Here is a 12,940-nt window from a genome sequence, read left to right on the forward strand (position 1 = left end):
AACATAGTGTACAGTAGCATTTGTATGCTAATGCTAGTGGTATCCAGCCCCCACCCCGCACAAACACAGTACAAACATCCAGGCAAATATGAAGACCAGCTCTCTCTGTATATATATGTATTTTTTTTTTAGAAAATACTGTGATATTTTATTAAAAATGTTGCAGAAAAAGTTCATACAGGTGTCCAGCCAGAAATATCTCTATTATCACTTAAGGCAAAAACTGCAACCAAACAGAACACAAACATAAGATTTTTTTTAAACTACATTAAAACCCTCCAGTATCTCAGGGGCTCAGGGACGTAATGGCAAGAATATATATATATGTATTTACTTTTATAGAATTTACAAAAATGGAGCTTAAAATTTGGTGGATTTATTCCCGTCTTTTTTATAATAGGATGCAAAACCAAAAAAAAAAAGAAGTTAATGTTGTTATTATATTGTAATAATTAATATCATTACTATTTACACATTCACTTGCTTTTTGCCCAAAAATATCACATAGCCTTACACAATACTTTACATATTGCTAGCATATGACACATTGGAAATATCTAACATATATATTTTTTTACAAACATATCCAACTAATGTTGATATAAAAGCAAGAAAAACAAATTTCTACCATTTTATTTCTAAATAAAACACAGCCGGACATGTGGTAAAAGCTCAGATGGTGCTGAGACTGCAAGACAAGTAATGGAATGAGAAATGAAAGCAAACAGGAGAAAGTACAACAGGTGGCTGATGAGATCCAGTCAGTCCTTCTTGGACATGTGACATTTTACAGAGTGGACTTAGAGCAATGTAAAAGACAAAGTGCATGTGATGATCCGCCATGTGCAACTCCTCCAGGATGGGATTGTGTTCGCATTTTGGTCGTATGGAGAAAAAAAAACTGTTGTGAAAAAAAAACTGTTTGTTTGTTTATATTTACAGCAAAAGGAGAAAAATGACAGAAATAGGATTAGTTTGTTTATATTTACAGCTAAAGGAGAAAAATGACAGAAATAGGATTTTGGCAAAAATTAAACAACTGAAAAAGCACTTTTAACAACATTTTATCATTTAAAATATTCTTGAAATTTCAACACACACACACGACTATATACTTTTTGTATTTTCTTTTTAGGTTTAAATTAATCTCATTTTTATGTTATTTAACTGTACAAACTTCTCATATATACATTTCAGGCCGGGGTGAAGAGTTTGTGTGCCCATGTCTGGTGTCTGATACGTAAAACAATGACGTTGCACATGATCATTTGTTGCTTTTTTCGTGAACTGTTGCCCTGTTGTGTATTTAATGCAAACGGACACTGTTGAATGCTTTTTTTTGTTTGTTTTTTTGCAACAGTTCTCCCCTGGTTGCCTTTAGATTTGGTAAATTTCCTTGAAAACCTTTCAAGAAACTTAGCTCCAAAGTTTTGTTTTTTTAATAACATTAACATTCACTTTAAATATTGTTAGTTTTTTCCGAGAAGGCATAGTAGCAAAATAGCATTTGCAGAGGCTAGAGTCTGTCCCCCACACACAGTCAGTGGCTTACTCACTGCTGTGGATATTTTTCAAAATCCATGGCCGTGCAAAACTATACCCGCGTGGTAGAGTGGCCGTGGGGAATGTTGGTACTGTTCTGGCTGCCACCAAATGTGTTGAAGTTGTGCAGAGGCTGCATACCAGCCAGCGAGTTAGGGATCATGGTGATGGTGCTAGGCGTCATAAGCGGTATGTCGTCCGGCGAGCGGCGCAGTGTGAGAGTGTAGTCGGGCGGGCAGGCCAGACGCAGCGTGTCATGGGCCTGCAGCGCCTCGCACTCGTGATGGTGCTCGTGCTCCAGCTGCTGCTGCTTCATCTGCAGCGACATTAGCTCCTCACTCTGCAGGTGGGCCACGTCGTTGGCCGTGGACGGGGTGTTGCTGGGGGCAGAGTTGCGCTGTGGGGTGGGAACACGCCGGTTTGTCTCGTGCCGCCGTTTGTCCTTTTTGTAGTAGAGCGCAGCGAAGGCTAAGATGTTGAGGAAGAGGAGAGAGGCCCCCACGGCAATGGTGACGCTGAGCTCGGTGGAGTAGTCCCTCTTGGTCTCGATCAACACTGTGGACTCGTCAATCAAATCGTCGCTCTTACGTTGGTCAGTGGTTTGCTTGGTGTTGGCGGGAGGGACCCCAGGGTGGCGGGTGGTGGATGGCCAGGTGTTTTTGCCCGGGAACCGTTTGGTATAAGGGTAGGGCGTGGTGTCTTGGGGAGGTATTTTGGTCGTCGTCGACACATATTGAAAGAATTCATTTATGTTGTGCAGATGCGGTACCAGTTCCAACCAAAAGGCCACCTTGGTTGCCCTGTAGTGGTCTCGGACTCGAGGCTTGAGGCCAATGTGGAGATATAGCTGGTCTTTAGGGTTGTACTTGGTCCAGGCTACTTCCTCAAACCTGTTGGGCTTTGTGTGGATGAACTTTGTGTCCTGTGGTACCGGCTGGTTTGGATCCCTGAGGACAAAAGGAGAAAAAAGAGGAGATAAAACACATCTGTAGTGTTGAGTCTAATATGTGGCTGGATAATTGATGTATACGACATCCATTAGGAGGCAGAAAACATGTTTTAATGGGGCATAAAATAACAGCAAAGACAGTGAATGTAACATTTGCCTTTATTGCTATTTAAACATTACGACCAAATTAAAACAACAAGGTTTTATGCCACTGTAAATTGCCATAGCCTTCGGTTTGAGTTAAGGAAGCATGATGATACAAAATCAGCGACGTGACTGGCCATTAGTTTCACTTAGCAGCAATTTCTTTTGTGTCAAGGAACCGTTTCTCAGTAAAGACTTTTGTTTAACCTTATAACAAACCTAACTTTGTTATAACCTCTATATATAAACATCATACTTGGTTAAAGTTTTTTAAAGCATATTTTCATGGCCAGAAAGTTGAACTTTCTACCTTTCTAGCTTTTTCAGAGGAAAACAAAGTTTGTCAATCTGCTTAAAGTGTTGGTGTACTTACTCAAGAGAAAAAAAAAGAAGGAAAGACTAACAGTTGTAGTTGTCTTTAAAAAGACAAAAGGTCATAAAGTAATGTATTTCTCCAAAAGCATGGTCAAGATCAAGGAATAAGATAGAAACATCAACAAAAGGACTCTGTTTATGAAGACAAGGATGGTCCTTGGTATTGGTATTTGCTTTTTAAAGAATAGATTAGACGTAAGGCAGAACAGAATTCAGCTAGTAGTCATCTTTGGGGCTAATATTTTTGAAAATAGTCACAACTTCTTAATTCCTAAGTAGCAATAAAAACCCTTTATGCTACCATGTTGGACTTTGTTGAATGTCAGTCATTAATAGCTTTCACTTAACACTCTATAGATGTTAGGATTTGAACCACCAACTCACTAAACATGGCAGACCTGGATTAGCACCTTCTATATCTCCTTCAGCTAAAGTTAGAATTGAATCATTAAACGCTACATGGATAAAACTTGGTTGTGTCTTCACAGTGCAGTACACTGACTAATTAAAACCTCTTCAACCCTATGTATAGCTTTGGTGGTTTATATTCATGTTTTCTGGTAAACAGCAGCCTCTCTTGTCCCTCCATGACAACAATTTTATTGACTTCAGAGAAATGAGTGAGAGTAAAGGCTAAGTAACAACCTTGGAGCCGACAATCTGAAAGGATGTGTGATGATAGATGTGTCTGATTTGCTAATACACACATGTTAGGAATGGAGATGAGAACCAGTTGTTGTAGAGTTTGTGTGTTTGCTAACTGATTCCACAGCACCCTGATTCCTTGATAAAGTATGAAGCATGCTTGGAGTGTGTACAACACGGTGAAGTGGTCTGAAGTATGGTTGCACTTCATGAACAACACACAAAGGCTGGTTAAAAAAAGGGCCACAAAACAGAGAAAAACCTGTAGAAACACATAGACCATATTTACACTCAATCCTGAATTGACCGTATTAGTAACTGTAGTATTTAATCCTGTGGTAGTTAAAGCCCAGGGAACACACTGTAGGTTCACAGTGCACTACAGAAATATGGTGGTTCTTCTGGGAATAGAACCCAGGAGTCTTAGCTCCTTGAACGCTAGGCAGGCATGCTAACCGCTACACTGTGCATTACTTTGTAAAGTAAAAACTCGCTGCTACTATGTTAAGCTACATTGTAAAAACGGCATGAGTGACGCAACACGCAATTAATTTACAGTTGACGTGCCATCTTTCACACGCTGTGTAACACTTCACATTCTTCGTCCTCAATATACCCGGTAATTTTAACTCATTCGGGTCCTGTCCTGTGTGACATTCATCAACCTGCTGTCACTACAGTGAATACTGGCCATGCTCTATAACTGCATCTGGATGATGAGTCTGCTGCCTCCAGTGGAGCGCTCCTAAATCACAATCACATTCATTTATACTTTTTACATTACTACTCCAAAACGAGTGTCTGCAAGATACTGAAGAGGCAATGTCTTCATAAACATCAACGAAAAAAAGAGTGATACACTGTTGCCTTTGTATGAAAAACAAACAAAACAAAAACAAACTCGCAACATTTTCTCTACCGAACAAAATTATTCCTCAAAAATAACCTGAAACCTACACTTTCCTTTGGCAGTATCCAAACCAGCTCTGTGGACTGAGTCACTCTTTAATATTGTTCCAATCTATGGGATTGGCCTCAGCTGTGGGTGAACACAGGAGTTTAGATCAGGTGATCTGAATCCTTCCTGATGACCTGACATGGGGACGACTATCATTTTTTTACACTCTCAGCTAAAGGTTTTTCAGACGGTTATTGGAGTTTATCTTTATTTCTGCAACTTGTTTGTGTTGCAAGCCCAATTTCATTCTTTATAATTAGAAAACTGTTAATTATAAAACTATGTACTAAATTTAATGCATCATCAGTGCAATAAAATATATATTCTGTTTTGACTTAACAATTCAGAAGAATTTAATTTCATTGATTTAAACTACATAATGTAAAGAACTAAATAGGCAAGTAACAAAAGTGTATTTGACATGAAAAAGAACTGATTAATTATTATTAGGCAAAACAAATGTTTGTTTACCAGCTGATGAATAAAGAAAAATACTTCTTTACGTTCCCAGAACCTTATATTACACATCAATGCTAAGTTATTCCGTTGTCTTCTCATTCCCCACAAGACATGACAGCTCTCCAGCTGGTGCCTTCCTCTGAATCTGTTTAATGTTTACATGTGGTTGCACCTCACTGTAAATCCAGTACTCACCGTTCTAACAGCACTTCACTGCTCAAATAATTTAATAACCACTCAAACTGACATGATTCTTGAAGACTGTTACGTTTGAGACTGAGAAAAAAATACTTTGCTGTGGCTTTGCATCTGTTCTCATTCATCCTCCAATCTGTGCATATTAATAACAGTGACAGGTGTAAGTAAAATAAAAAATGCAAAGATGAAATGCCACACCGCTGAACAGATGCAATCACGTACACAGATTAGCGGTAATGAATGTAGCATAAGCTGGTACCATCTGACATGGACCCAAGATTTAAATAAGTACTGCATAAAGTATATTAGCATAGGTGTAGATTCATTCTTAAAGGCTTATCCATTGACTGCAGGGTTTTTTTAAACTATTTATAGAACTCTCACTGTCTCACAGTTAACCAGGAGCTGGTTTCAGGAATGAAACGATTGACAGTTCAACTTTTGAAGAAACTTCAGGAAAAAGTAAAATGTGTACATTAAAATTGGATTTAAATTATAATTTTCTATTTATACACACTTCATTTCCAATTTCGATATCATCGTATACCGATGTAGGCCTGTTAATATGTATTTATCTGTACAAACCACTGTATGAGTTTCTGGCATTCTGCATACAATTCCCTGAATATTAAAATAGATAAATCAAATGAGTTGCAATGCTGCCATCTAGTGACTTTCGCTTCATATACAGCCGTTTATCCCCAAAACTATTGTAGGTCACACGTCATTTGACAAAACCCAGGCGTTGTTAACAAATTTTCTTTATCTGTAACCAAATTTGAACGGTAATTGATATCGATGCATACAGATATCAAATAATTATTCTAATATCGGGCCAATAATATCGGTCATCCCTAGTGATATCTCATTTACACACAACAAAGTTCTGCATTTTTACATAACAGCACAAGGTAGTTGTTGTTGTACTACTTAGTAATATTTTTTTGTGATTTCTTGAATTTGAATTAGTGTTGAGAGTCTCCAGATTAGATTTGGCTGATTGTGGCAGCAGGGCATGGCCAGCTGGTGTGTGTTCAACAGTCAAAAACCTTGATTTTCTCCACTGACTTTGCCATGGGAGACTAAGTGGATAAAAGGCCTTGTGTTTAAAAACAAGAAAAAACAATCCCTGAAATTATGGTAGACTGAGGTTTGTGCTACAACGCACGCATTACCTGTTAAAATATTTAAAGGAAACTAAATCAATACTGCAGAAGCATACCTATCCATTATAATTCTCTGCAAATGCCAATTTTCAGTAAGGCATCAAGAAACGTGTCAAAACATCAGCACAGCAATTTGTTACATTCACAGATTCAAGGATCTGCTTTATTAAACCTGCAGATAAAAATAGCAGGAGGAGGAAGCCTTCCTGACAACAGGTCGATAAGGCAGCTAACTCTGCAGGAATCAGGAATTCCCATCATGGGTTTTAGAAATGCAATCTTATTAAATAAAATATAAGAAAAAAAAAAAACACAAAATCCAATTTAAAAGAGCATTTCTTGGGCACTGTGAAAAATCTCTTTGACACACGTGTGTTGTCTGAAACCTTCAGAATAGTGTACAGTAAGCTGGCTCCACCTTTGTCTTTCTAAAGAGGCGGGGCTTGCAGCTGGCTCAAAAAGCCATAACCTTTGTCAGGTCTTTAAACATCAGCCTCCTCAGCACACTGACTTCACCAATTCGTTAAGTTCTGCACTGCATCCTTTATCGACCTAACCAGCTGTACATTCTATCCTCTTACTGTATTTTCCCGACTATAAGTCACTCCGGAGTATAAGGCGCATCAGTGCCCTCTAGCTGCTGGCAGTGTGAAATTAATGAACAGGTAAATTTTCAGTGGTACAGTCTACTGGACTAGTAGATGAAGTTAAAAAAAAGCAACATAGGTTTACAGCCCGAGGTGGAGTGAGTGTGGAAACTCTGGCTGTAAAAACTGGACTAGTAGATGAAGTTAAAAAACAGCAACATAGGTTTACAGCCCGAGGTGGAACATCAAAACCGAAACAAATAAGAGGAATAGTTGAGAACTCACCCTGTTTTGGCAAAGTTAGTCCAGTAGGTCATGACAACCGCACTCAGCATCACGTCGTTCTTGGAGAAGTTGCAGTTAAAAAGGTCTGTGGGGCCAATCATAGGAATTCCAAACACGTAGGGTACCTCGTCTCCATGGGCTGAGTCGGCCCAGCTGGGCTTCATGTCGCTCTGACAATGGTGGTAGAAAGCGTAGAAATAAGTGGGTGACCCGTACTGGGCGTGGAGATCTGCCGTTGCCACTGCTGGCGCGACCCACTGGTGATCGGTGAACAGAGCCACCAAGGTTTTGCGTCGGGTCTCTGGGTTCTCCTTGTCAGCCCAGTCCGTGTACATGAACTTGATGGTCTCACGTAGAGTGTCTTTGCCCTCAGGATATCCATACAGGTGGTCCACAAAGTCTGACACAGCAAAGTCAAAATCATTGGCAGAGACACCGTCTTCGCTGTCAACAATGCCGTCCACAAACTTAAATCCTTCCCCTTGGTTGACCCCTAGCATGATGTCATAGTTGAGGAACTCCCCCTGCTCCATTAGGATCTGAGGGTCATCCGGAATCACGTCTCCATCAATCACAGGTCCGAATGCGATGTGGTACTTGGCCGGAGTGACGTACTGCTCTATTAGCTCCTTGTAGTTCTTGTTCTGCAGACACTCCACCAAGTCGGTTGTGTCCACCATGTTGCAGCCCACTTTTTCAGCCAGGACTCTAGTGTACTTGGCAGGCTGGTAGTTGACGGCCCAGCTGGACAATGCTGTTCCACTCTGGATAATGGCTTTCTGGAAGAGATCTGAAAGGGGAGCGTGTGTCAGCGAAGAGTTCTCTCACTAACACACACACACATACAGTGTTGGCAGCGCAGAGTGAATGGTTTTGGTGTTATTATAAAAACAGCAGGAAGAGAAATGAGCATTTCTGTTTTACTCTGTTGAAACAGACTCCAATCAAAAAAGCACCATGAACACAGAGACGTCTGAATGTCTCTGAATTATTTAGCCCACTCTCGCAACTAAAACAGACAAACGAGATGTCAGTGGTATCAACAAAGCTATGCAAAACCAGCAGAACCAAAACAAAAATCCATAATTAAGGCACGGTTCTGAAACAGTTTTTTATGGAAACTTGGGATACTAATTGTTGCACTTTTGAAAACTGAACTTTTGCTCACTCTTGTGGTGTAGAAGACCTGAGCTGCTCCACAGCTTCAGATCAGAGTTGGCTGATGTTCCTCTCTACGGTGTGTGAATCACTTGCAACAAGAGAAGAGCACATACACCATATCTTGCAGCAGCTTGAAAGGCTGATCTAGTTAGCTTCTGCATCATCGTTTGCAGAGACGTAGCCTACAGTCCTAGGTCCTTTTAAACCCAATTTTGAAACCTACATGTTTTAACTTTTTTAGTGTGGGTTGCATTGATCAACGTTCAAGCTGCTACTACTACTACTACTAGTACTCCATTGCAGCTACAATCGCTTTGGTACCGCAGCAACGTGTGGCCAAGTGGCTAAAGGAAGAAGCTGAATTTGGAGGATTGTGCGTCTGTGGTTTCTCTGCTTACCAGAGCAGACAAAAAAAAAAACACCCACTCCTTTTGTTTCGTTATTGGGTTAAAAGCAGAGGAAAATGCATAAAACACACAAACTCGTGGCAGTAGCTGTGAACAGACAGCACATTTTGTGCTTTAATAAAAATTCACAAAAGAACTTGGACTCCCTGGAATTCCTTTGATGTGATCTGTAACTTTTATAATGTCCAAGGGTGAGTGATATTAAAACAAATTAGAAATGAAGGTTTCATTGTGAAATAAATGTGTTTCTTGTACTTCTTCTTTCACACCAGCTAAAATATATGGAGAAGCAAATCAAAGTACTTCATACACATTTATAAGCCAAAGTGAAGAAGAAACGACATAAACACGTCTGTTGTTTATTCATTAGCTGTTCCCGGGGTTGTCTCCTCATCCTTGAGCAACGCTTCATGGTCTGTCGATCAGCAAGTAGGCCACCGTTCAACCACAGGAGTCGTGTCTTTTCTTGTTGTTCCAGAGATTTCTATTTATACTCTTGCAAAAAAAAATAAAAAATACAGCGGTGGTGTTGACTCAAAATGTCCAATTTGAGAAGCATGTTTTGAGCAGAACAAAAAGAAAACATTTCCCCGTGGGCCTAGTCTGAAGGGTACAAGATTTCTGCTGTTGCTGTTGATCAAACGTGGAGTTCCAGTTAAAGCTCAAGTCAGATCTGCAGCTCAGCTACACACACACACACACACACACACACACGCACGCAGAGAAAGACGCCAGGATTTTTCTATGTCTTGGGTATCAAAGCACACCAACAAACAAACAAACAAACAAAAGTTGTGACAGAGATGCTGTGATAAAAGATCGTCATCATGATAATCTGGGAGTTTTCTTTATCCACTAATGGCTCTGTCTTGACATGCAGCCTTGGTCACTTGGTCACGCTATTATTGTTCTACAGCGATATTTAGTTGGTTAAATGTAATCAAAGAAAGCAGCAGCAGAACAACAGTGTCCATATACTTGTGAGTTAAATGTTTTTTTTATTAAGGAGTTTGCATGTGACTAAAGAAAACATGTTCTCGCTGAGAGCAAACCTTTAACTACTGGAAGTGTTTATTGTTTGGTCAGAGTGAGGTGTAAAGTTCACCGCCCACATGCCTGCGTGTGAGAACACACACCTTCAGAGTAGTGCGACAGGGTCAGCAAGCTGACGCACGATGCTCCAGCTCCAGAGCCAAATATGGTCACTCTCTTCGGGTCTCCTTTGAAAGCCTGGATGTTCTCCTTGATCCATCTGAGGGCATGGATTTGATCCAGCAGACCGTAGTTGCCCTTGGCAGCCTGGTCTCCTGTGCTCAGGAACCCTGGAATGATAAAAACAGAAGGAAAACAATGATTTTGACTTTATTTTGCTTAAGCGTTTGGTATTAAATGGATAAAAACTCCAGAATGGAAGCCACTGGAAAGAAACAAAGTTTCTCATGTTGCTTAAGCGATGGAAATCCTGACAATTTGGATTCCTCACTGTTCAAGTGGCATAAATTGGTTGAATAAAAATAGAATCACGACTCCCATATGAATTCAGCTACTCTTCACTATTTTGGTGAAAATCAGAGGCTGTACTCTAAGCACTCCGATAGATGTTTAACCACAATGGAAAACATGCTCCTATTTTGTGAAGATTAGCTCGCTACCAAACACCTTCAGACATCATACATAATAAATGCAAACAACCCCAGCTTCAACCCAGAGAAGCTTGAACTCCATCAGTAGTGGAAAAACACGGATTTTCTTTCCCAATATAGTTAAGTGGAGAACTGAATTGCTAAGAATCAGAGATCTACTGTTGAGCATTAATGGGCCTTTAGAATGTGAAAGAATGTTACACTGCAGTTTGAGCGCCAACACCCAACATTTATGTACAGTATGTATGCAATGAAATGTCCCTCAGATGAATTCAAGCCCTGACTCCAAAAATCCACAGTTAGCCGGGAGCACCTCTAGTCATGTCCCCAGACCAACAAGCCTGGCAAGGGCGAGATTCACAACCCCACAACCAGAACTTGTTGACAAATTAGCAAGTGCAGCTAAGCCCATTAAGTGCTTTCTAAATGACACCACCGGGGGGGTGGTGGTGGAAACCAGTGCCTCCTTTCTTGCCAGGTCTGGGATCACAATAGCAAAGTCTGGCAGCGACAGCCAGTTCCTCTGAGCTGACCAAGACCGAGGCAGTGAAAATGATGAATGGGATGAGAACCGTTAGGTAAGGAAGGAGGGAAACTGTGGAGAGGTAGCCTGCAGCTGTTTGATGGAGAGCAGATCCATTTTGTCATGGTGGGGTGGAGTGGATGATGGAGGAGGCATGGGGGGCAGCGGTTTGCTGGTGGAGGAGGTGGATTACAAGGCCCCTGGCAGCCTCTGACTTCCCTGCAAAATGACCAGCAGACTCTGGCACTGCTCTGCTCCTTCCATTCCACCTCCATCCTCACTCTCATTCTTCATCCCTTTCCTTCAATGTTTTTCCATCCACTATTTCAAACCGAACCTCAAAAAATAGAAGTCAGCCTCTCCCCAGGATGTCTGAAGATTTGTCAAAAAGCTTCATTTCAAAGCGTCAAATCTGATCAAAGAGGTTCATACGTTGCCAGGAACTGTATAATAGATAATGTCCTGAGACCAGACGTATCTCAACTAGGATGAGGGATGAAAACTTTGCCTTTTATCGATCAGAACTTCCAAAACTATTGGGTCATTTCATTGAAAAACAACAATAAGGTGCTAAAGCAAGAGAAGAGGAACTTTGACTGACAGCAGGTCCATCAGACAGGAACCTCATCACGTTGGTGTCTCTAAGTCACGCTCTCAATTGTGTTTTTGTTTATCGCCACTGGAGTGTGTTTTAAGACTGTGATTCATAGATGGAGGTCGTCAGGAAGATGTTTATGGATGGGAGAAAATTTGAGACATAAACTAATTTTCTCTCAGACTTAAAATACAATAACCTCCATCATCATCATCATCAACCTCATCATCATCATTATCATCACCAGAGCAGTAGGTGAGATCATGGCGTCCATGCTTACTCTACAATATAAGTTTGTTCCGTCTCCATACTGCCTGGCAGCTCCATCTCCAACATCTCCTCACCACATTTCTGCCGATGGTACTACAACAACAAATGGTTGTGTTGTTTTTTTGTTTTTTGTTTTGTCCTCAGACAAAAACACGGCATGAGTTTGTGTTTTTACATTTTTCGTTATTATTGAACAAAACAATTTGTACACCTTAATGTTGTTGTGTTATCACTTTCTTCTACTCTTAATGTCTCCGTGGTTCTGACGCACTGGGGCATGAAATTACAACCTTTTACTGTGACGTGCTTAACTTTTTGTACAAGCCTCCCATTTTTTAAAAGAACAGTTGTTGTGCATCGACATATTTACAGCATTTTCTTTTAAACCAAAATAAATACGTTTTTTATTGAACAACTACAAAGCATTGAGAAGATATGGAAAGTGAAATTAACCTCCATTAAACCCTGCAGCCATTTGCAACAGCCCCATGTCATTTCAGGGGCCTCCCCCACACAAGAACCTCTGCTGAAAGGAAAAACAAACTTTGGGATAAATTATCACCATAATATTTTAGGGTGAACGTACGATACATGTGTGTATGCTTCTTCAGTTCTGGAAGTTCAAGAAGTTTTCAACACATTGTACAAAAGTTAGTAAAAGAAGGGTTATCAAATATTTCTGCAGTTGGCGACAGACAGAAAGAGACACAGGGAGGGACAGGGAAATGTTGCAGTGGGAGCGCTGCTGCTGTTGCTGCTGCTGCTGTTGCTGCTGCTGCTGCTGAAGTCCGTTTCTCTGGGCTTGGTGAAGAAGTCACAATGTCAATTACAACCACAGCAGAAGCCTGTTATGTGTTAACAACAATGAGATTTCCTCTCAGACATTGGACAAACACATTTCAGCTGCCACATCTTCTGTGTCTCGTTTCTGACGTAAAGAAATTACTGTGTGATTCTGATTGGCTTAAATACTACACTGACTGTGTATACGTGTGTGTACGTTATGAGGATAAAATGGAGTCTCTGGGAGTAA

General features: G+C 40.5%; 1 protein-coding gene across 1 annotated transcript in view; it reads right to left on the minus strand.

Annotated features, from left to right (window-relative positions):
* Nucleotides 1-1,044: 1,044 nt before the first annotated feature.
* Nucleotides 1,045-12,940, minus strand: part of nlgn4xa (neuroligin 4 X-linked a) — a 65,699-nt gene continuing 53,803 nt past the window's right edge. Inside the window, exons 4-6 of the mRNA XM_008325295.3 lie at nt 10,013-10,198; nt 7,309-8,098; nt 1,045-2,489 (exon numbers count right to left, since the gene is read on the minus strand). Of these exons, the coding sequence (XP_008323517.1) occupies nt 1,595-2,489; nt 7,309-8,098; nt 10,013-10,198 (1,871 nt within the window). The 3' untranslated portion in view covers nt 1,045-1,594. The remainder of the gene's footprint in view (nt 2,490-7,308; nt 8,099-10,012; nt 10,199-12,940) is intronic.

Source organism: Cynoglossus semilaevis, chromosome 14 (assembly GCF_000523025.1).
Source record: "Cynoglossus semilaevis isolate Cse_v1.0 chromosome 14, Cse_v1.0, whole genome shotgun sequence".
NCBI classification, from domain to species: domain Eukaryota; kingdom Metazoa; phylum Chordata; class Actinopteri; order Pleuronectiformes; family Cynoglossidae; genus Cynoglossus; species Cynoglossus semilaevis.